The sequence below is a fragment of the Eubalaena glacialis genome, chromosome X (assembly GCF_028564815.1).
Source record: "Eubalaena glacialis isolate mEubGla1 chromosome X, mEubGla1.1.hap2.+ XY, whole genome shotgun sequence".
NCBI lineage: Eukaryota > Metazoa > Chordata > Mammalia > Artiodactyla > Balaenidae > Eubalaena > Eubalaena glacialis.
This window is the reverse complement of record NC_083736.1, coordinates 43,113,495-43,137,641: the sequence shown is the minus strand read 5'-3', so window position 1 is coordinate 43,137,641 and position 24,147 is coordinate 43,113,495. Positions and strand designations below refer to the sequence as shown.

The following is a 24,147-nucleotide window of genomic DNA, read 5'->3' as shown; positions in this document are numbered from 1 at the left end:
TACTACTACTACTACTAATAAAAACTCTCAGCAAACTAGACTAGAGGAGAACTTACTCAACCTGAGAAAGGGCATCTACAAAAAATTCTGCAGCTAACATCATATTTACTGAAGAAAGACTGCATGCTTTTCTCCTAAGATTGGGAACAAGGCAATGATATCCACTCTTACTATTCCTATTCAACATAATGCCGGCAGTCTTAGTCAGTGCAATAAGGTAAGGAAAAGAAATTAAAATATACATATTGGAAAGGACAAAATAAAACTGTCTACTCACAGAAGACATGATTATATATCCAAAGAATCCCAGAGAAGTTATAGAGATACCCTTAGAACTAATAAGTGAGTTTAGCAAAGTCATCAGATACAAACGCCAATCATACTTCCATAAATGAACAACTGGAAACAAAAAATTTAAATAATAATAACACAATAGCTCCAGAAAATGAAATACTTGGATATAAACCTAACAAAACATGTACAAGATCTGTATGCTTGGGACTTCCCTGGTGGTCCAGTGGATAAGACTCCACTTTTCCACTGCAGGGAGCAGGGGTTTGATCCCTGGTTGGGGAACTAAGATCCCACATGCTGCATGGTGCGGCCAAAAACAAAAACAAAACAAAACAAAAATCTGTATGCTGAAAACTACAAAATGCTGATGAAAGAAATCAAAGAAGACTTAAATAATTGGAAAGACATGCCATGTTCATGGGTTGGAAGATTCAAAATAGTAAAGATGCCAATTCTCTCCAAATTGTTCTACAGATTTAAAGCGATTCCAATTAAAATTGCTCCAGGATTTTTTTGTAGATATAGTCAAGCTGATTCTAAAATTTATATGGAAGGCCAAAGGAACTAAAAGAGCTAAAACAATTTTGAAAAAACAAAGTTGGAGAAATCACAGTACCCAATTTTAAGGCTAATTTATAGTGACAGAAATCAGATCAGTGGTTTCCTGGGGATGGGGGCAGGCATACAGAAGGACCAAAGGAAAGGATTACAAAGGGACACAGGGAAAGTCTTGGGGTAGTGGATAGATTCATTATCTTACTTGAGGCGTTGGTTTCATTAATGTGTATATATATGTCAAACTTATCAAATTGTACACTTTAAATATGTGTAGGTCAATTAAAACTCAATAAGGCTATTTTTAAAGTATTCTTTCCAAAGTGATACATTACATCTACTAGGTGGCAGTCGGAACCATAGATTTTGCCAAAATGTTTGATTCTTATCCTCCAGTAATATTTTAGTTTGTAAAATAACATACAGGAAAAGTAATACGAAGGTAGGTCGGCACTGCAGCATATTTTATAAGATTATGATGAAAATAAAAAGGAACATAATCATAGCAAGTCATTACCAGACTACTATTTATTAGTGTTTTGAAGCTTCAGGCATAGTAAGTATGGAATGCAGAGTAAAGAACAAATATGGTCCCTTCCCCCTCCCCCGATTCCACCAGCAATTTGCAAAGAATCAAGAGGCTGGTTGACGGTTGAACACCTCTATATTTCTATAGCACTTTTGCAGAAGGCCTTATAGTATGTTATCAAAACCACCTGTCACCCCTTGTTAAAAATGCTCTCTGTTTTAAAAATTGTAATTAAAAATTTAATCCTATTAATATCATTGCTTCATTTTTTTTTTTGTAACTAGACTGAAATTTCAGCACCAGAATTTTCTAGTTGTCTTCTAAGAAGTCTCCTCCACTATGAAGGAAGGCCTGTCACTCATCCTGCATAGGGATAGGGAGGAATTCCTTTGACCCCCAGGCCAGTTATCTGTTAAAAAAAGAAAAGAGAGAAACTCTGATACAAGGTAATTCACAAGTATTCTCCAAAAACATTTTTATGATTCACAATAATATATTTAGCCACCTATTATCCTTGTTTTGTTTCCTATAATAAAAAGGAACTATTTGATTAGGTATTTATGGTCCAACCCAATTATTCACGTAGATAATAATTCAACTAGCAACCATTTACAACTAGGATTGAAAACTGAATTTATTTCTATCTTCTTCCCATCTGTTAAGAAAGGGGTTTGCGCCAGATGACTTCTACATTTCTTTTCAGCTCAAGAGATCTATAACTCTTATCAGTGTTTATTTCACTGCCAAAAAAAGTTAAGAACCTGAAAATATTCTTGCAACATCAAAACAATCAACTAATCTTATAAATGTGTTTCAAACACTGGTTTTCCAAGCCTATTCTACTGATTTATAGAATTTCAAACACCACTGAAGCAAAAAAATATTTTAAAGCACTGTACAAAGTGGGCTGAACACATTGTCCTGGACTTCAGGTCTAGAAAATCTCAATAAAATGTTTTTAAGTCTAGCATGATGAGCTTAAATGCCAAATACAATTGTGTTTGGGAAGTATGAAAAAGCACCAATCAGTTACTTAACCGAAGATCTCCCACCTCACCCTCAAAATAAAAGAAATAGCCAGATCACCTTGAAAATTCCACCAGCTTCAGGTTGCTGCAGTAGACCCTCGGGGTCCATCCCATCCCGGGCACTGGTCACATACATTTCAGAGTAATCCTTCCCTCCGAAGCAGCATGAGGTTGTTTTAACAACAGGCAACTTCACAGTTCGGAGTCTTTTCCCTAGGTCACCAAATATTTCATTTAAAGTCCAGCTCTAGCAAATTTCCACCCGCACAACTTTTCGGGACCCCTTGTGGAGCAATAGGAAAGTTCAAAGAAGATTTGGAGGTCAGACTTCGCCCAGGTATTTCACCTACCTTCCCTGACAATTTCTTCTGGGCAAAAAAGATTTACCTCTACAGGAAAAGGAGTTCTGACTATAACATTTTGGGCTATATCTTTGGCCTTTATTTCCAAAATCATCCAATTGAGACCTTTGAATATATCTCTATATAACTTTATTAGTGATGAAGTTTCTCTGGCCCCTAGTGTCTGGTGTTTCCTAGACATGGAGGGGGTTTTTCATTTTGCTGTGGGCCTACCTGTCTCAGGATCCAAATGGATCACTCTTCCTCCATTGTAACAGGCCACCCAGAGCTTCCCCTCAACATCAATACACATTCCATCAGGGATTTGTTCTTCTTTCTCCAGCTTGTAAACACTTCTGCGGTTGGCTATGGTTAAAAACAAACAAACAGACAAACCAACCACACACACCCACCCCAAAACCACAGGCCCCTCAATACTGAGCGTCAAACAATGAGCAATCAAGTTGATTATAAATACTGATCACTTCTGCTCATCCAGTGTCTGGCAAATGGGTAGCACAGGTGGGATGATTCAGGAGGATTCCTAACTCTAAAAATGTCCAAAAACATGAGTGGGCACCCCTCAACAAAGGATTTGTACTGTAGGATTTGGGGTGGACTCACTCCTTTCAGTTTGGGTACAGACACAGCTACCTAAGCTTTCAGAGGAGGAGAGAAAAAAGAAAGCAGAATTCTTAATAAAATAACAAAAGATCTTTTTGAGGGACCTGAACTGAAGCCCTGCATGCCCACCTCAGATACACTTCAGTCTGTGGTTAGACCTTTGCTGTTTTACTTTCAAAAATGCCTACTTTGGGGAATTCCCTGGCGGTCCAGTGGTTAGGACTCCATGCTCTCACAGCCGAGGGCCCAGGTTCGAGCTGCCAACAATTCATGCGCAAAAACTAACAAGGTGTATGAGTTCTGTTTCTGCCCAACTAAATGCTCCAAAATCACCTTATCTAAATATTAGAAGAGCTTGTTTCTGAAAAGAGGGGTATTCTGAAACCAACTGGACGGCCTTAAAGGGAATCATAATGTACAAAAAACAAGCATCAAAATCCAGAGGAACATTACACTACAAAATCCAGGTCATTACAGTAATCAGATTGAGGTATAAGGGAAAAAATGTTGAAACCATGTGTAAGTAAAGTGGGTAAAAACAGTCATGAAAAAGAGCACTACGTATTTCAAAGCAAAACATCTGTGCTGGAATATTTTGCCTCTGATTAAATCTACATGAGACTCATGATTTTTTTCAAGTCATTTTTATGATTGGTTTTGCTCTTGTGGTCTGGCACCTTTCATGAAAGTTTCAAGCACTCCTTTTTAAATTCTTTCCAATAATTCCTTCCCTCCCAGTTTCCAACTATGGCTCATTTAGATCCCGTTGGTGGAGTTGAACAATCTGCAACTACTTTTTTTACTTTTCCATTTTGAAAGGTTGTTAATTTGTCTTTAAGTACTTGCCTATAGTTAACTAAAGTACAAATAAGAAATATCAACCCCAAACTCTAATTTTCTGTTCTTTTGTCCCATTCTGCTGTATACTATTTGCCTTTAAGCACCAGCTGGTAGGACAGGATCCGTTTTACAGTGAGCCTCTTTCTAGTGATGGTTGCCAGAAAAAGGATTAAGGACCTAGCCATATTATGCCAACTGTGGCCATATTTAGTTGTGCTGAGAGCCATGGCTTGACCGGCAGCATAGTCAAGTCTGTGTAATCATTACAATATTGGAATCATAACATTAGGCAGTTCTTTGTTTGAAAAGTAAGGACCTTTTCAAATGGGTTAAGGGCGAGGCAGCCTGCTAGTCATATGCATATGAAAAAAATACCAGCAATATTAAGAAAAATAATGAGAAAGTACATACAGATCTTTCCTGTCTGCAGGTCATAGTCAAAAGCATCCACGGAGTAGGACAGGCTATCGATGTAATAGAAGATTTTGTGGTCCAGAGACCAATCCAAACCATTGGAGATGTCCACCTGGTCAAAGTACTTTTCCACATGGTGGTCGGGAAAGAGGGAGTACAGGGACCCTTGGTGCCGCTCCAGAACTGCTGGAGCTGTTTCCTCAGCCATGGTACCTACAAAACCCAAAGAGCACGGAGCTCAGCTGCACAGCATCCCGCCCGTGCACTGCACCATCTTCTCTCACCAGGACTCCTTCCCCGTGATGAAATCAAGGAAATTATTATACAATCCCAATCTGGGTCCTATGGGTTTTTTTTTTAATGACAACTACCTTGCTTATAATGCAAATTAAAACTACCTTGAGAGGTTCTGGTTCCAGACATCTGCACCAACCTCATTTTCTCACACTGAGCAAAACTCTAAGACCTGGACAAAATGCATGGCATAGCTATTTGACAACTCTGCAATGTAAATTATCAGGCGGCTCAGAGAAGAACACAGAATTTGAAGTATCACCTAATTGGTGGCGAGATCTTGAGTTCTCCATTTTATCCTCTAGTATGTCCTGGCCTGAACTCAACCCAGCCTGAAACTTGGAAGTGAGCACCATGGTGCAGGCAGAAAGAGGTCCGAGAGAAACCTCTAGATCTGGCGCAAGGAGCAGAAAACACTCCTACGGCTCAGAGAGAGAGTGGAAGAAACCCCCTGCTTATTTTCTACTCCTTTTTCTCCATTTTCTCATGCACCAGCCCCCAGGCAATTCTGCAGTGAGGGTAGCAAAGGCAGAGAGTGGTCAGCAACAGGAAACTACAGGAATCAAAACTCTGAGGGAAGGCAACATTCCTCTCCATTTAGTGAAGCTGCAGGGACAAAAGGGCAGATCAAACACCGTTGCTTTCATGTTCCCTCTCTCTCTCTCCCCTCCTGCCACTTGGCCCTGGAGGCAGAACAGCCATAGAAATGGGTGGTTTCTGACTGTAGGAATGAAAAGGAGCTACAGGAAGCTGGAAAGTACCAGAAGATAGTAAAGAGGGATGATGTTCAGGAATGCAACCCCATAAAGTTGTTTGTGATCTGCTGGGCTCATCTGTTTGTACACGCATGGATCTGATTCTAATTAGCATGCTAAAGATTTGGAGAACAGAGCTAATGGATAGAACTCCTTCTAGGTCTCAGACTGACCACTGAGTGGCACACCTAATGGCACCTAATAGAAAGTAAGTTGGAACTTGTGATCTGAACCTAAACATACAGATTGCTTACTGAAACGAATATATCAACATTCTCCATAGGATTTAAACAAGACCCAGCATCTCATAAGGTAATAGTCAAAATGTCCAGGATACAATCCAAAGTTACTTGGCAACACAAAGAAGCATGAAAATCTCAAGTCGTATAGGAAAAAGAAGCAAGAGGCAGACAGTGAGATGGCACAGATGTTGGAATTACTTGACAAAGACTAAAGCAACTCTTATAAAAATGCTCAAATGAATGATCTGCAGAGTCTTAAAACAAAACTCAAAATAGCAGCAAAGGAGGAGAAGATATAAAGAATCCCCAAGTGAAAATTTTAGAACTGAAAAATAAAATTAATGAAATAAAAAACCCACTGGATGGACTCAATAGCAGAATAGAGATGACAGAGGAAAGAGTCAGTGTATCTGATGCTAGATCAAGAAATTATCCAATCTGATCAACAGAGAGAAAAAAAGACTGAAAAAAATATAGAGTGTTAAGGACCTGTGGGACAACAACAAAAGAGCTAACATATGTGTCACTAGATTCCTAGAGAAGAGGACAAAGAATACAGGGCCAAAAAATATTTGAAGAAGTAATGGCTCAAAACTCTCCAAGTTTGGTGAAAAGCATAAAACTATATATTTGAGAAGCTGAGCAAACCCCAAACAGGATAAGCCCAAAGAAACCTATACCCAGACACATCATAATCAAATTTCTAAAAACTTAAGTTAAATAGGGACTTCCCTGGCAGTCCAGTGGATGGGACCCCATGCTTCCAATGCAGGGGGCACGGGTTTGATCCCTGGTCGGGGAACTAAGGTGCCACATGCCACGTGGTGTGGCCAAAAAAAAAAAAAAAAAAAAAAGAACAAATAAACAAAAACCCAAAAAACAAACAACCAAACTTAAGTTAAATAGAAATCCTTAAGATTAATGAAAGAAAAATGACATACATACAACATATAGGAGAATAATGATTTCAATGACTGTTGATTATTCATGAGAAACTGTGGAGGTCAGAAGAAAGTGATACATGTTTAATTTGTTGAAAGAAAAAAAACGTGTCAACCTAGAATTTTATATCAAGTGAAAATATCCTTAAAGAATGAAGGTGAAATAAAGACATTCTCCTGTGAAGTAAAACTAAGAGAATTTATAGCCAGCAGACTTGCTCTAAAAGAATTGCTAAAGGAAGTTCTTCAGACAGAAGGGAAACAGCAAAAGGAAAAATACCAAAAGGAACAACAGGAATGAAGAAAGAGCAATAGAAATAGCATGTATATGAATAAATATAATAGACTATTCTTCCCTTTAGTTCCTTAAAATATTTCTGATGATCAAAAGCAAAAATTACATTTTCTGATGGGATTTTAAATCTATGTATATAAAGACAACTATGACATAAATGGGTGATTGTCAATTGAAGTGGTAAAATATTGGTTCTAGATAGAATGTGAAAAGTTAACTATACATTTGTAATCCATTCAGGAACCCTTAAAAAACTATACAGAGAGATATAGTGAAAAATCACAATAAGTAAATTAAAATTGAATTCTAAAAAATATTCAAATAACCTAAAAGAAGGCAGGAAAGGGGAAACAGAGTAACAAAAAAATACAGAGGGAAAGAAGAGAAAACAAATAATAAAATGGTGGATCTAAGTCAAAGCATATCAATAATTACATTAAATGTAAATAATCTAAACACATCAATTAAGATAATGTCAGAATAAATTGTTTGAAAATAGAACTGTATGCTGTCTATAAGAAACTCACTTCAAATACAAGGATATAGGTAGCTTAAAAGTAAAAGGATGGGAAAAGACCTATCCTATGCAAATATTAATTTTAAAAAACTGTAGAGGCTATGTTAGTATCAGACAAGATATACTTAGAGCAAAGAAAACTACCAGGGATAAATAGGAGTAACTACATATTGTGAAAATAGTCACTTCACTAAGGAGACATAATAATCCTAAATGTGCGTGTTCTTAACAACAGAGCTTCAAAATACACAAGGCAAAAGTCAGAACTGAAAGGAGAAACACACAAATCCATAATTCTGGTTGGAGATGTCAGCATCCCTTTCTCCGTAATAGATCCAAGTAGATAGAAAATCAGCAAAGAAATAGAAGAACTGAATACCATCAACCAAACTGGACCTAAGTGACATTTATAGAGAACACTCCACTCAACAACAGCTGAATACACATTCTTCTCATGTGCCCATGGAATATGCACTTAGACTTGAGTGTGATCTCAGAGGACAGAGCAGAATTTAACATAATGAAGAAATTGGAAAGCTCATTTACTATAACATGCTCCATCTGAAAGAAGAGTGAGTTAGAGGAAAATGGACTGAAACTGGGAAGCCTGAACAGCAAGCCAGACCTCCCTCTCTGTTTTTTTTGCTATAGGGAAGTTGGGCTTGTTTCTATTATTTCTATTCCACTCCAACCCACCCCCTTCCCCCACTATCTGCCTCACAGAAAGAGATGCCTGGAACATGAATGTGGATCCCCCACTGCTTAGAAAGGGCTCTTCCTTAGTGGGAAAGAAACTGGAGCCCTGGTTTATCATCATCTAGTAGTGAGCCCAGACAGGTGAGACCTTGGGTGTTGGGACACCTTCAGGGTACTACCCACCACTAAGAGACCCCCATCCAGACTATCAGATGACCCCACCCTTTTCTGGGCCAGGGACAGCTCTCAACACCTGCTGAAAGCTATAAACTCTCTCTAGAAAAAGCTTCTCAGGTGCTTCTGACAGATGCACATGACCAGTATGTATGCACACTGATGCCTACAATTTTAAGGGGTCTCCAGAGGGCAAAGGTTAAGAATTGGGGACTCCAGGCTAAGAACTCAGGCCTCTGAGGGCATTTTAATTTTGTCTCACCAAGTGCCACAGAGCTGTAAACTTCTAGCCATAAGGGAGAGAGAAAATCAACTTTAACAGGAGGTAGAGTATCCAATCATATTTCTTCATCCTGCAGAAATTACTGGCAGAAGGACTTCCAATGGATTCTCATCTTTAATCTTTCAACCTGTCCTGGACTAGATCTGTGGTTGTGTAAAGTCCAGGAAGATGGGAAACAATCCACACCACCTGCTCAGATCTTACTTACCTTACATGTTGAAAGTGAATGGAGGGACTTCCCTGGTGGTCCAGTGGCTAAGACTCCGCGCTCCCAATGCAGGGGCCCTGGGTTCGATCCCTGCTCAGGGAACTAGATCCCACATGCATGCCACAACTAAGAGTTCACATGCTGCAACTAAAAGATCCTGCATGCCACAACTAAAGATCCTGCGTGCCGCAACAAAGACCCAGTGCAGTGAAAGAAAGAAGGAGAGAGAAAGAGAAAGGAAGAAAGAAGAAAGAAAGGAAGAAAGAAGAAAGAAAGAAAGAAAGAGAACGGAGCCAGGACAGCATGGCTGATGATGTGAGGGGCAGAGTGGGGAGGTGGAAACAGCAGGGATTTAGAATCAACTTTGGCTAACTATAGGGTTGTTAGGATGGGAGCTAAATGAGAACTAAATGTGAAATGCATTATTTAATTTCAAACTAGAGTTAAAATTCATTTAAATCTGTATATAAGTCATTCTGCAGCCATCATAATAAAGATGGCTTCAAGTGAGAATCATCAAGGAATGTAAAACCTAAGGAAGATATTTTGATGAGGACCAGGATATTTGCTTGGACTTAAAGTATCTCCGCATGTTGTAGCCAGCCTCTAAGATGACCCATAATGATCCCTGTCTCCCAGTATTCACACCCTTGTCTAGTCCCCTCCATAATTTTGTGACCAATAGCACATGGCAGAAGTGATGCTATGTCACTTCTGAGATTGGTTATAATAGGACTGTAGCTTCCATCTTGGGCTTTCTCTCTTTCTCTCTCTCTCTCTGCCTCTCATCACTGGCTCTGGGGGAAGCCATGTCCCGGGCAGTCCTATGGAGAGGCCCACGCAGTAAGGAAATGAAGCCTCCTGCCAACTGCCTGCCATGTGAGTGAGATTTGAAGCAGATCCTCCAGGCTGCTTCAGAGACTCCAGCTCCCTCCAAGGCTGTAGCCCCAGCCAACAGCTTGACTGCAACTTCAGGACATAGCCTTGAACCATCCAGCCAAGCCAGACCCAGGTTCTTGACCTTCAGAAACTATGTGAGATAATATATGTTTGTTATTTTTTTTTTAATTTTTAATTTTTATTTATGGCTGTGTTGGGTCTTCGTTTCTGTGCAAGGGCTTTCTCTAGTTGTGGCAAGCGGGGGCCACTCCTCATCGCGGTGCGCGGGCCTCTCACTATCGCAGCCTCTCTTGTTGCGGAGCACAGGCTCCAGACGCGCAGGCTCAGTAATTGTGGCTCACGGGCCCATTTGCTCCGCGGCATGTGGGATCTTCCCAGACCAGGGCTTGAACCCGTGTCCCCTGCATTGGCAGGCAGATTCTCAACCACTGCACCACCAGGGAAGCCCTGTTTGTTATTTTAAGCCACTAAATTTCAGGGTAATTTGTTACACAGCAATAGATCACTAACAGACCCCACAAACTGCTTATAAATTGCAATTTAAAAATAGTTAACTATGCAGTAGAGAAATCTAAGACCTCAACTGGGTGATCAAAACTGACATCACCAATGAGGGACAGATGGTATCCAGATGGGATACCCCGAGAAGGACAGAACAGCACCTATGCAGTGATTCCAGCCATGAATATATAGCATCAATCTAATCACAAGGAAACATTAGACAAACGCAAAAACATGAGGAATGTTCTGTTAAAAAAGAGGGGAGTTGGGTGAGATTGTAGTCTTCAAAAATGGCAATGTCATAAAAAACAAAGAAAGGCTATGTTCCATTCCAGATGAAAGAAGATTAAAGAGAAATGACAACTAAATGCAGTACATAATCCTAGACTGGATTATGTACTGGAGGGAAAGAATGCTATAAAGGACATTATTTGGCAAATTGACAAAACTGAAATATAGATAGTACATCATATAAAATTGTCATAATGTTAAACTTCTTTGAGTTGATTACTGTACTATGGTCATGTAAGAATATGTCATTTTTTTCTTGGGAAATTCACACTGAAGTATTTTAGAGGTAAAGGCACATGATATATGCAACTTACTTCCAAATGATCCTGGAGAAAAATGTTTATGTATTGAGAGAGCAGTTGGAACAAAATGTTGACAACAGGTGAGTCTAGGTAAAGGCTATACAGGTGTTGTTTGTACTATTGTTACTTTTTTCTTCTGAAAGTTTGAAATTATTTCCAATTTAAACAGTAACCACAACACAACCTCTATCTTAAAACTCATTTAAACTACAAAAATACAATACAAATTTTAGTCTGCTAGAGACAGCAGTTGAAAGGGATATCTATGAAGTTTTTTGTTTTTTTAAAAAAAATTTTTTAAATTTATTTTTATTTATTTATGGCTGTGTTGGGTCTTCGTTTCTGTGAGAGGGCTTTCTCTAGTTGCGGCAAGTGGGGGCCACTCTTCATCGCGGTGCGCGGGCCTCTCACTATCGCGGCCTCTCTTGTTGCGGAGCACAGGCTCCAGATGCGCAGGCTCAGTAATTGTGGCTCACGGGCCCAGTTGCTCCGCGGCATGTGGGATCTTCCCAGACCAGGGCACGAACCCGTGTCCCCTGCATTGGTAGGCAGATTCTCAACCACTGTGCCACCAGGGAAGCCCGCTATGAAGTTTTTATCATGGGATTTTTTTTTTTTTTTGGATACAAGTGACTTAAGTGATAATAAAAGAAGAACCCAAGACCTGTTACGAATACTTCTTTTACTACTGCAGCTGTGAGGCTTTTGTAAGTCATATTCTGGTCTTCCCCAAAGCTCAGTAAGTAGGTGCTAAAGATAAACCATACCGGCAAAGTATCTCCCAGCGGGATCCACCTTCCCGTCATTGAATCGATTGTTTTTCTTGTCTTTATCTACTGTGGCCAAGACAACTGCTGACTGATCTTCCCAGTTCAAAGCACAGAACTTTGTTCCAACTGTGGCGACGTAGCCTCCTGACTGGCGAAGGGCCACAGAGCTGACTGGGGCATCTGCAGAGGTAAAAGCAGCAGTCAGAGGGCAGCCAGTAGTCACACTGTGTCCATCACGCCACCCGGCATCTCTAAGAGGTTGCAGCTCTTTTGACAAGGGGAGTGCTCCCTCCTCTCTGTTGAATAGTGACGGTTACATAACCGAGTATATTCGTTGAGCATGAACTCCGTGTGCTGTTCCGGGCAGCATGGATGGAAAGATGAATGAAACCCAACTCCTCGGGAAGCTCCCAGTCTAGCGGGAGAAGCAGAGAAGTCAAACCACAGCAGCCACCATACACTGGGGCAGGTGCCACAGCAAGTTCAGAGGAGAGGTTCCTAAGGGGGTGGTGTGTAAACCAGGGCAGTTGTCACAGAGCAAGCGATGCTCAGTTTGCCTGATCTTCAGGAAATGCAGGGACACAAACTGTGTTTAGTTCCAGAAACTGGGTTTTATGACATCTCTCTCTCCCTCAAGTACAGGGCTTGTCTTTTTTTTTTTTTTAAATTAGGACTTGTCTTTTTAAAGGGACCCTATTTTGTATGTATTTAATTGAAAATTGTTTCTTAAATCCTTTTTGGAAGTAAGCATGATTAAAAAATAATAGAAATGTAGATGCAGTGATTTAAAAAAATCACGTCTTCCTTATACTACTATATTTTGTATATTTAAATTTTAGGTTTTCTGGGTTTAACATTTTTCCACGTATAAGGAAACTTTTTTTTTTAAGTGGAGAGATTGATTACCATGGTGAGTACTCACATGAAACAAATTGACAGACTTTATTGTGAAAACATTTCCTAAGCATCTATTCAGTGCAAGACGCTTGGTGTCCTGTGCAGAAGTTGATTCGAGCCGTGGAGGGTCCCAGGGAATGTGCAAGACACTAGTAGGAGCGTCATATCCTCATCAGGGATCCCAACCTGTGGCCTGAGGCTTCTGTTAGCTTTTAAGCTACTGTGGACACCACAAGCCCTTCCCAGGGTTTGGGGTTTTTTTTTTGTTTGTTTTGTTTTTGTTTTGCAGATTAGGGGTAGGAATATATCCCTAATGTGTGCATACTGGGAAAGAGAGACTAGGGAAGGTGATGGGTCCCTCCCCCAAGTCTGATCACAGCGGGTCACAGTCATTTTGCCTCTAGCCACAGTCATGTCCGTGAGTGAATTAAAAGCTGTTCCCTCTCATCTAAAAAAAAAAAAGGTCCCCAGTTCTGGGTTGAGAGAGTGTCCTGAGGTCACAGGAATTCCTGGTATCTCTTTCCCACGAACACAATAATGAAAAGAAGAAACTTCTTTATCTCTAGTCAAGCCCATACCCTTAGGCCATAGAATGTGATAAACCCCTCCATGGGAAATCACAGGGCCATTAACAGAATCATACTCCAATGCACTCGAAATTCCTTTGTGAATCCTGTTTTGAACAGTGAACAGAAAGTCCCGGTTAATGCTTTCTAAGTCCAAAAGCTCCTCTTTGCACAAAGAGGGGATATATCTGTTGTTATTATTATTATTATTTTTTGCAAATTAAGGCCTTGGCCTGACTCAAGGTAGATAACCTTTGCTGTGCCACAAACCGGGTCTCCAACTTTCACGGCTGTTAACTGAAGGTATTAAGGAAAGATCCTACCGTGACTCACCATCCAAAACACAATGGGGAATGTTGCCCGGCACCCGCAGGGGAAGAGGAAAGTATTGACCATCCAGATTTTACTCCTGGGTCAAAATGGGGGACACAGAAAGGATGACAATCCAACAGTTTTCAAGCATATTCAGTATGCTTTAACAAGAAGGTCCCGGAGGAATGACACATTAGGTGACCGCCCCTCCCCAGGGAAGAGATGGCTGTCTGGGCAGATCCAAGCCCATCCTTCATCCTTACCCACGGTCACTTGCTGTACTTGCTTGCTGAGCGAATCCCACCGGCAAACCGTTTTTGCAGGAATATCTACGAAGAGCAGAGAGTTGGATGCCTCCTCCCACACTGGAGACTCACCGCAGCGCCAGTTCTCCCGCAAAACACACTCAATCTTAGCGGAAGACATTGTCATGGGGGAGATTTACTGAAGACAACAGAGATAAAGTGAAATGTCATCGCACGGAGCAAATTCAGCAAAACACCTAAGACGCTGGTAAGATCCCAATACAGATTGAGTTTTTAAAATCAGAACTGGAAAGGCTGGACACACTTTCCCCAGATCAGAACAAAATATGCAATGTGGCAGGAGGAGACAGATAAAAAGGAAGAAAGAGCTGATAGGCCATAACACAAGACATCTTCAATCAACTTACCGGTGCTTTTATTTTTTTCAAGGTTTCTCTTAAAAAGAGAGAGAAAAAAAGCAACACTCCAACATCCACACCTTGGCGCTAGTGACCCCCAGAGAGAGCTGGCTGCTTCTACAAGGCAAGGCTGCCTTTATGCCAGCACCCAAGGCCCCAGGGCGGGTCAGGGGGTGGGAAACTCCCTCATTGGTGGCCCTCTGGGCGTCCTTCTCCTGCTGCCCTTCCCATCCGTGCATGGTGTTGATTGCCTTCTCTGACGGCCCAAAGGCCAATCTTCCTGCTCTGCACTTTTCTGAACTGCATTTTTAGAAATGCAGTTCATCAGTGATAATACACTAAAGTAGAAATAACATCCATATTCTTTTTTTTATTGAAGTATAGTTGATTTACAATGTTGTGTTAATTACTGCTGTACAGCAAAGTGATTCAGTTATACATATATATATATGTATATACATTCTTTTTTTTAATATATTCTTTTCCGTTATGGTTTTTCATAAGATGTTGAATATAGTTCCCTGTGCTGTACAGTAGGACCTTGTTGTTGATCCATCCTGTATATAAAAGCTTACATCTGCTAACCCCAACCTCCCACTCCATCCCTCCCCCAGCCCCCTCCCCCTTGGCAACCACCAGTCTGTTCTCTATAACATCCATTTTCAAATTCAGACAATGGAAAGGGGGGAGAAAAGGACATCGTTGGGGCACCACTGTAGGAAATGACAGCCCCTCAGCTATTTCTTGCTGCCTAGGAAGGCACCATGCCAGTTTGGCAAGGAGTCTTGAACTCCACAGGCAGGAACATTCTATTCTGGGACTTTAGGCCAGAGGCTGTGACCAGCGAACAGGTAGAAGAAAAAGAAAAATTATCAGAAAAGAAAAAATCCTTACTTAAGAAACCCACGTGGGAGAGGAAAGACAGACAACTTTCAAGAGCCTTCTCTCTTTCCCAGACTGTGTCCTGATGATGATCAAAACTGCCTGCATCTTCACCCTTCTCTTTGACAATTATCTGATTTGAAGTCACTGGTCCCACACATGGATGGGCAAATTAATGATAGGGGAAAATAATCTTTGGTTTAATATTACCTTCGATAAACCGCTTTTTTTTTTTTTAAAGAAATACAGCTCAAATCGTCCTCAGATGCTGCCTGCCAGCGCTGTAGCATTTGCAGTCCTCACTGGCTGTTAAAAATTGGCAGAGGTTCTAAAGGCCTTCCTGCTGTCAATCTGAGATAAGGCCCAAGATCAGACGCGGGACTTTTGCAATCGCAACTTTTAACCCCACGCTCCGTGGTGCAAGCCGGGGGGAGGGGGTGTCTGGCAAATGTCCCTTTTCTGCTCGGGCCACCTGTGCGGGCGCGGGGCCCGGTACCGGCTGGCGGCGCGGCCGCGGCCTCGGGTGCCCCGAGGAAGCTGAAGGTTGCGCCCGCCTCTTCCCCAGCCCCGGCCGGCCGAGTGGGGCGCGCGCGGGGCGCGGGTCCCCGGGTGGCAGAGGGGGTCGGTCTCCTTTCAGCCGCACGGGTTTGGGGATGGGGCTGGCTGTCGCCAGATGTCCCCTCTCCAGAGAGGGGGCGGGGAGGCCGGCCTGAGCAGGGCACTCACCAGCCTGATGACTTGCAGGGGGCTCGGAGGTCAGGTGGCAGAGCAGGGCCCGCGGTGGAGAGTCACCCGGCCGGGGCTGTGGGTGGGAACCGATTCCCTCCACGCCTTCCCTCCTCCTCGGCAGGAAGAATCCAGCAGAGCCCGCCGGGGCAGGGAGGTGGGACAGACGCTTGGAGCCCAGTGAACCTAAGCTTTGGAGTTTGGACGGATAGCTAAAGGTAATCTCTGACTTAACCAAAAAAAGTTATCCAAATGCCTCACCGAGAGATTGGGTCGAGGGTCCGGTTAAACACAAACAGGTTCAAAAGGAAAGTTCAAGCGGTTAAACAAATCCTATTTTCCTAGTGGAGAAGAGTCAACTGGAGGCCAACTCTTGCAAAATGTTTTTGGTGGGGCAAGAGGAGAGGCTTTATTTGATGCTTAGTGAAATAAGTCAGACAGAGAAAGACAAATCCTGTGTGATATCACTTATAGATGGAATCTAAAAAATACAACACACTAATGAATATAACACAACGAAGCAGACTCACAGACATAGAGAACAAACTAGTGGTTACCAGTGGGGAGAGGGAAGGGGGGAGGGGCAAGGTAGAGGTAGGGGAGTAAGAGGCACAAACTACTATGTATGAAATAAATAAGATACAAGGAAATATTGTACAGCACAGGGAATATAGCCAATATTTTATAATAACTATAAGTGGAATATAACCTTTAAAAATTGTGAATCACTATGCTGTACATCTGAAACTTATGTAATATTGTACATCAACTATACCTCAATAAAAAAAAAATCCTGTGGAATAAATATTCCTAAACTGTACTCAGTTTCACATTCTCCATTGAGAGCCTAAATGCATTCCTGGCTCTGCCACCTGACCATCCATACTCTCTCTAAATAACCCACAAGTTTAAAACATTAAAAAATAAAATTAAGGGAGGGAGGTAAACAGAACGGTGGCTGCTCCTGGGGGATGCGAGTCAGGTATTAACTGTGAAGGGGAGTTGAGGGAATTTTCTGGGGTGATGGAGCTGTTCGGTATCACGATGGAGGCGTGAGTTGCACAGGTGTATGTACTGTCAAAAACCATCCAGGGCCACACTTGAGATTTATGCATTTTATTGTACGTGTTGAATCCAAGGTCAGTGTTACCTCATTATTTATATCTCTCAATCAAGTGTCCCATTCTTTGCCATCTGCACTATCAAATCGCACTCAAATCACAATCATTGTGGCATTCTAATTTCCTTTAATTCACTAAGGAGGAAGAAACAGAAATCAATACCTAAAGGCACAAGGCTCTAGGCAGGCAGGAGATGGTTGGAGCAATCTCAGTTCAGTTTATGGTCAGTACTTAGAATAACTGGTGTTTATGGCCTCAGTTATTTCGCCTTCACACTGGGAGGTACTTAAGACAACTACTCTCCCATGTCCCCATTTACGCGTGGGAAGGAAGTCTACAAAGTGAGGAGCCTCCGAAAGCCACACATCCAGCTGGGAAAAATCTGGCAAAGAGCCCAAACCATCGGTAGAAAAGTAAGAACTTGAAGGACATTTTCTTGGGTGAGGCAAAGACTGGGACTGAGATCTCCAGATGTTGGGGTTCTCGTGTGCCTTCTTCTTATCTCGCGGCTTCCTCTAACTCCTCAATGCTGATGACTCCCCCAAATATATCTCAGCTCAGATCTTTCCCCTAAACTACAGTCCTGTAGCTCAAACCCTCTACTTAACAGCACCACTGAGCTGTCCAAAACCAATCCCATTACTCTCCACAAACTGCCCGAGCACTCTGTCTTGGTGACTGGGGCCATGGTCCAGCCAATGGACTGTGTAAGAAGCCCGGACACCTCACTAGACTTCTCTTGTTCCCTACCTCAAGTCCAGTTAGTCACCAGATCATAAATATTGTCCCTTTAATGTCCTTCCAGCTACGTTGGCACTGCCCTAGTTCATTCAGACCTTCCCCATTTCTTGCCCAAATTGTTGTCATCTTCTTGGAGGTCTTGTCTCACACCTTTGGATCTGCTGCCAAGATGGCCCGCTAGACCATGAGTCCTGTAGAGCAGGGGATGCATCTTATTTACCCTCTCCTTCCCAGGTCCCACCACAGTGCTGACACATAGAGCTTGTTCAACTACATGCATTTTTTTTTTTTTTTTGGTAGGGAAGGGGTAACTATATTTTGAAAAAATTTCAGTCTTACAGAAAAGTTGCAGGAATAATATAAAGAATTCATGACTACCCTTCATCTAGGTTCCCCAAATGTTAACAGTTTACCACATTTGCTTTATCCTTCTCTCATTTACATATATATATATATATATATTTTTTTTTTCTGAACAGTTTGAGAGTTAGTTACAGACATGGTGCTCCTTTACCTTTAAGTACTGTGGTGTGCATTTCCTGAAGACAAGGACATTCTCTTATATAACCACAGTACAGTTATCAAGATCAGGGAATTTGGGGGCTTCCCTGGTGGCGCAGTGGTTGAGAATCCGCCTGCCAATGCAGGGGACACGGGTTCGAGCCCTGGTCTGGGAAGATCTCACATGCCGCGGAGCAACTGGGCCCGTGAGCCACAATTACTGAGCCTGCGCGTCTGGAGCCTGTGCTCCGCGCAACAAGAGAGGCCGCGATAGTGAGAGGCCCGCGCACCGCGATGAAGAGTGGCCTCCGCTTGCCGCAACTAGAGAAAGCCCTCGCACAGAAACGAAGACCCAATACAGCCATAAATAAATAAATAAATAAATAAAATTAAAAAAAAAAATCAGGGAATTTTTTTTTTTTTTTTGGCCACACCACGTGGCTTGTGGCAATCTTAGTTCCCCGACCAGGGATTGAACCCGGGCTCACAGCAGCAGTGAAAGCGTGGAGTCCTAACCACTGGACCACCAGGGAATTCCCAAGATCAGGCAATTAACATCCATACAGTATTATCCAGCTGAGTTTCATCAGTTGTCCCACTAATGTTCTTTCTAGCAAAAGAAAAAAAGTATTTCGTTCCCAATTCCAATCCAGGGTAAAGCATTGTGTTTAGCTGTGTTTAGTCTCCTTTAACCTGGGACAGCTCCCCAGCCTTTTTTCCTTTTATGACATTGATATTTTTGGAGTTCAAAGTGCAGAATGTTCCTTAATTTGGGATTATTTGCTTTTTCCTTATGATTAATTCAATTTATGCCTTTTTGGCAATACAATAAAAGTGATGCTGTATCCATCTTAACATCTGGAGGTAAATGATTTGTTAACTTTGATCACAGTATGTGGTTACTGAATCTTTATAAAATACAATCTAATCCTACCACCCTTCAATGGACCCAAAAGCATATAAGGCCCTGCAGACTTGCTGGTAGTCCCTTCTTGACCTCAGTCATGGTCTAGCTATATACTCTCTCTGCTTCTTGCCTTTGAACTTGCTATTCTCTGACTAGACACGTTTTTCCTCCCACTAAATCCAACCCCTACCTCTGTACTGGACTAACTCCTACCTAAGATTCACCCTAGTGTCCCCTCCACCAGGAAGCCTTCACTGAAACCCCTGGCTCTGACATGTCACTTGTACAGCATCCTGTCTTTACGTTTTATCATAATACTCATCACACTGACTGAGAACCGTTGGTTTGTCTGTCTCTCCTGCTACATTATGAGCTCTTAGAGGGTAAGTCCTGGATCTTTTATTATAAGTCCCTTCATTCATTAATTTGTTCGTCCAGTCACACAAATCTGGGTTCATTGATTCCTTGCCACGAAGGAGAACATATACACCATGCCATGTCTCGGTAAGAAGGTGTTAGATTCTATTACAGGATGTGGCCTTGTGTTAGGCGATTTGGGGGGAGAGTCCACGGATTGGAGGCTGTCAGAAAGTGGGGGTGATTCTATGATTGGGTATCTTAATCCTTATCTAGAAAGGTGAGGCGAAGGGAGTGATTGATAAAGAAGCAGCACCCATTCATATGAGCTAGGAGAGGGTGATGTTTAGTCATTTGGGGAATTTGGACAATGCTTATTAGTCTAGTTTTTGTCTTGATCCATTACAGTCATAGAGCGGCCTTGTCTGATGTTGGGAATCTGTGAAATTGGTCATGTCCATTGGGAGAGCACCAAGGCGTTGCTGTGAGTGCCAGGCCAGCTCCTGGATGTCAGGGGCTGCATTTCTTTCTCATTCCCCCCCTTTCATCCAAGGTCAGATGAGGTCAGGCCACAGGACATGAATTTATATATTCTAATCATCACCATTGCTGAGATATTGCTGATCTGGAGGTGGCACAGAGAAAATTGTCTGCAGGAGGACTTGGGCAAGTCTCTCCTGCTCCTTTTGTTGCAGGATGAGGTACTGAATCTTCTGATGTGACAAGGGCTGCACAGCGGCATTTACGACTCGGGACAGGATCCATCGGCCAAAAGCACCACAGGCAGTTACCAGAAACAAGGTGATGATTCGTCCTCGTAGTAGACTCTGGACACAGGGGCCTAGATGACCCAACCCAGGCCATGGAAACATGTCCCATGGTCCAGCTGGTCTCTTGTAGAGAGCCAGGTGCCTTTTTCTTTTAGCCTCATCAGAAATTGTTCTACTTGACCTGTAGTATTTATATAAGTGCAGCAAGAGGTATTGCTAAAGCTAACTCGCTCCTCGGATTGCTCGTGACAGCCTGGCTAAAGAATTTAGACTTTTTTGGGGGTGGGGGAGCCTTCTAGAGTAGAAGTTGTGTCATTTATGGCATCTGTTAGGGTCCGAGACAGGTTTGGGGCCACCTTTTCACCACGGTGGGAACCGCAGCTCACAGGGAATGCAGGAGGAGCCAGTTATCTTTCTGGGAGTTGTCCAGATTCTGCTGTGCTTCCCTCTTCTTTTCAGGAAAATTTGATCCTCTGGAAGAGAGGTAGTTTTAAATATCTGAAAGTCTCTAACAATTATCCCAAATAGTGAGAGGCCCGCGCACCGCGATGAAGAGTGGCCCCCGCTTGCCGCAACTAGAGAAAGCCCTCGCACAGAAACGAAGACCCAACACAGCCATAAATAAATAAATAAATAAATAAAATTAAAAAAAAAATTACCCCAAATATATTGGATAAGTTAGTGTGTGGCAGGTTGGTGTAAGTCTGATGTCCACCTCAGAAATGGTATCCCAATGGAGCACAGACTTTATTGGGAGTATAAGTATCATTTTACATGAGCTAATTATATGTCCCTTGAAATGGGCAGATAACGTGAGTGGAGGTAAACAGTTCCCAAAAAGAGTGTCTCTGAAGAGAACAAATGTTTGTAGGGAATTCCCTGCGGTCCAGTGGTGAGGACTCCAATCTTCCACTGCTGGGAGCCCGGGTTCGATCCCTGGTCGGGGAACTAAGATCCCGCAAGCTGTGTGGTGCGGTCAAATTTTAAAAAAATGTTTGTAGCTAATATTAGTTCTCATTCCTTACGGGCTACGTTTTGCTGATAGGGTTGTAGTAACCTCAGTAGAAGCATTTTGTTGATGTGAGGTCAATTTTTATGTGACTGAAGCTTGGGATTAATGACGTGGGGGAAACTTAAGAACCAGAAGGGGCCTATAAAAGGAAACGTACCTTCTCAAGTGTTTAAAAGAAAAAAAGATTAAATTTTTGTCAGCAAACAGTTAAATTCAGAGCAGTAGCTATGGTCTGAGAAAAACCCATCAGAACATTTTACTTTTTGTGAAGTGGGAGAAGATCATAAAGGGTCAAAAGTCATAGGATGAAGATAAGGAAGAACATATTGAGCCTTAGAGTCAGTTCCTAGGGAGTGTAAAGTACAATAACAGGCAAGATGAGTGGAAAAAGGAAGGAAAAAGGCCACTGAAGAATCAGAAAATTAACCTTGGGCAGAAGCTGTCAACTTCCGCGGTCAGCAGTTTCTGGAGGGATCCTAAGAATCCTGTTTAAAGTATTCCAATGGAATGGCCATCCAGTAGTCAGGACGAAGTGATGTATATCTTTTTTTTTTTTAACATCTTTATTGGAGTATAATTGCTTTACAATGGTGTGTTAGTTTCTGCTGTATAACAAAGTGAATCAGCTATATGTATACATATATCCCCATATCCCCTCCCTCTTGCGTCTCCCTCCCGCCCACCCTCCCTATCCCACCCCTCTAGGTGGTCTGTATATCTTATAAGCTGGGAAACATGAACTTCAGTATCAGTACCTTGGAGTTTTAGTGTTGTGTCGGTTGCTAACAGTACCTGAAAAGGTCTTTTCCACTGAGGCTCAAGGGCAGTTTTTCTCTGATGCCTTTTCAGAAAACCAAGCCTTCAGGTTTGGGATCATGCAGAGGCTGCTTAGGTGGGTGTTTTGAAGAAGCAGCTGTACTTGCTGGTGATAAAGCTGGAGGTATTTTATGAGTTCCCTGCTGTAATTAATGATATCAGCATGTCATAGGGTAGAGTCTAGGATTGGGATTGCTTTCCAAATCCATGGGGCAACTCGTTATTAACTCAGAAGGAGGTAACTTGTGGATCCTAGAGGGGACAGATCTTACTGCTATCAAGGATAATGGCAAGACTTTAGGCCATGGACGTTCAAGGGGTTTCTGAGAACTTTAAAAATTTTGGTTTTAGAATTCAGTTAGTTCTCTGCACTTCTCCTGAATTTATGGACGATAAGGACAGTGCCATTCTAGGAGATAAGAATAAAGAGTTATGTTCAGTGGCCAGTGTTTTGTATCTGTTTCTTACTTAGAAACTGTCCAGATATCCAAAGATTATTTATTAATTAACTTAACCATTTATCTAAGGCCTTAAAATTAGTCAGGATCTGGAAATTTCAATTTTAGCCAATATGTTAAATCTTTGTGATTTGTAGCAGTTTAAGAATTTCATAAAATTTCATAATAACTCTTTAAAAAGTTATTATCATTTCATTTATATATAAATATATATTTTTTCAGGAAGTTATGTATATTTTTTCAGGAAGTTATGGAAACAATGGTAACTTACTTAACTCATAAAGCCAGTGTAGGAAATTTAGAAAGGTCAAATAATTTAACCCTGGTTTTGTACAAACCAAAATATTGTGCTGACATTATTTTTAAATGGTAAACTAATTTTTAAAGACCCTCAGTCATGGGACTTCCCTGATGGTCCAGTGGTTAAGACTCTGTGCTCTCAGTGCAGGGGGCCCAAGCTCCATCCCTGGTCAGGAAACTAGATCCCACATGCCGCAACTAAGAGCCCACGTGCTGTAACTAAGACCCGGCTCAGCCAAATAAATAAATAAATAAAGACTAAGTTGTATCAAAAGCTCTTCTTCATCTTGGAATTAAGCTCTTTTCTTCTTTTCTCATAACTAGAATAACAAAGGCTATTATGTAAGTACACTTTTCAGTGTCTACAAAAAGAAACATAATTTAATAACATTTTCTTTTTTTTAGACATTTTTGACAGTTTATCTGGACTAGAAAAAAAGTGTACACATAACAACTGAATTTTTTAACATCTTTATTGGAGTATAATTGCTTTACAATGCAACTGAATGTTTTTTGATCAGTTAATCTTTAAAAGTTTCCTAAGGGGGTTAAAACAGAGGGAGAGGGACAAAAATTAAGAGGGACCCAGCTTCAGACAAATGTGAAATTACAATTTTTAAAGGGTAATTTTGTTGCTTTTTGAAGAAGGAAGAATGTATTGATACAGAAACCCCATTTTGACAGACACAAGAAATAGAAAGATAAATAGATATATAGATATTGAGATTACAGCTGGTTTAGACAATAACTCAGGCCACTGACAATTTTACCAATCTAAATAATTTTAAAGCTACCATTCATTAATCCTTGAAGTATAGAAACAAAGCTAATATAGTCTCCTATGTTAAAAAAAATTCTCTTTTAGATAAAAAAAATCTCCTCATGATTCATGAGGGTTTCTTCCTTTTTTGTTCTAAGGTACCCTTTTTTTTTTTCTGGCCGCGCAGCACAGCTTATTTTCTGACCAGGGATTGAACCCGGGCCACGGCAGTGAAAGCTCCGAGTCCTAACCACTGGACCACCAGGGAAATCCCCTGAGGTACTTCTTAAGTGAACAATCTTGTTCATGTCACAAATTCCCCAGTGTGGCCATGGTAATTTCAAATTGACCCTAGAGAAATTATGCCAGGTAGAGAACATGATAGTAGGAAAATATGAAGGAGGCAGGTGTTTAGCATAGAAGGGTTGCAGTTTTAGAGTCAGAAGACCCCATGAGAACTTCCATGGGCCGTAAGGATGGTGCTTGTGCAATCTTGTGTCTCTAGAGCATGGCTGAAGCCCAACCATTACCCATCAGAAGCTGAATAAAACCTCCTGATTGCA

General features: G+C 41.6%; 1 protein-coding gene across 1 annotated transcript; it reads right to left on the bottom strand.

The window, feature by feature from the left end:
* Positions 1 to 1,372: 1,372 nt before the first annotated feature.
* On the bottom strand, positions 1,373 to 15,931 carry RGN (regucalcin). Its single transcript, XM_061178609.1, has 7 exons — positions 15,842 to 15,931; positions 13,833 to 14,013; positions 11,792 to 11,974; positions 4,623 to 4,838; positions 2,982 to 3,113; positions 2,465 to 2,619; positions 1,373 to 1,787 (listed from the first exon to the last, which is right to left on the bottom strand). Exons 2-7 carry the CDS (start codon positions 13,999 to 14,001, stop codon positions 1,737 to 1,739), a joined length of 906 nt encoding a protein of 301 aa, XP_061034592.1. The 5' UTR covers positions 14,002 to 14,013; positions 15,842 to 15,931; the 3' UTR covers positions 1,373 to 1,736.
* Positions 15,932 to 24,147: the final 8,216 nt, after the last annotated feature.

Bases quoted from the DNA above. Each gene is read 5' to 3' on its own strand.
- RGN (XM_061178609.1), bottom strand. From the start codon at position 14,001: ATGACAATGTCTTCCGCTAAGATTGAGTGTGTTTTGCGGGAGAACTGG. The intron at 11,975-13,832 runs GTAAGGATGAAG...TTACCTCTGCAG, and splicing joins AGTACAGCAAGTGACCGTGG to ATGCCCCAGTCAGCTCTGTG. The intron at 4,839-11,791 runs GTATGGTTTATC...TGGGTTTTGTAG, and splicing joins CGCTGGGAGATACTTTGCCG to GTACCATGGCTGAGGAAACA.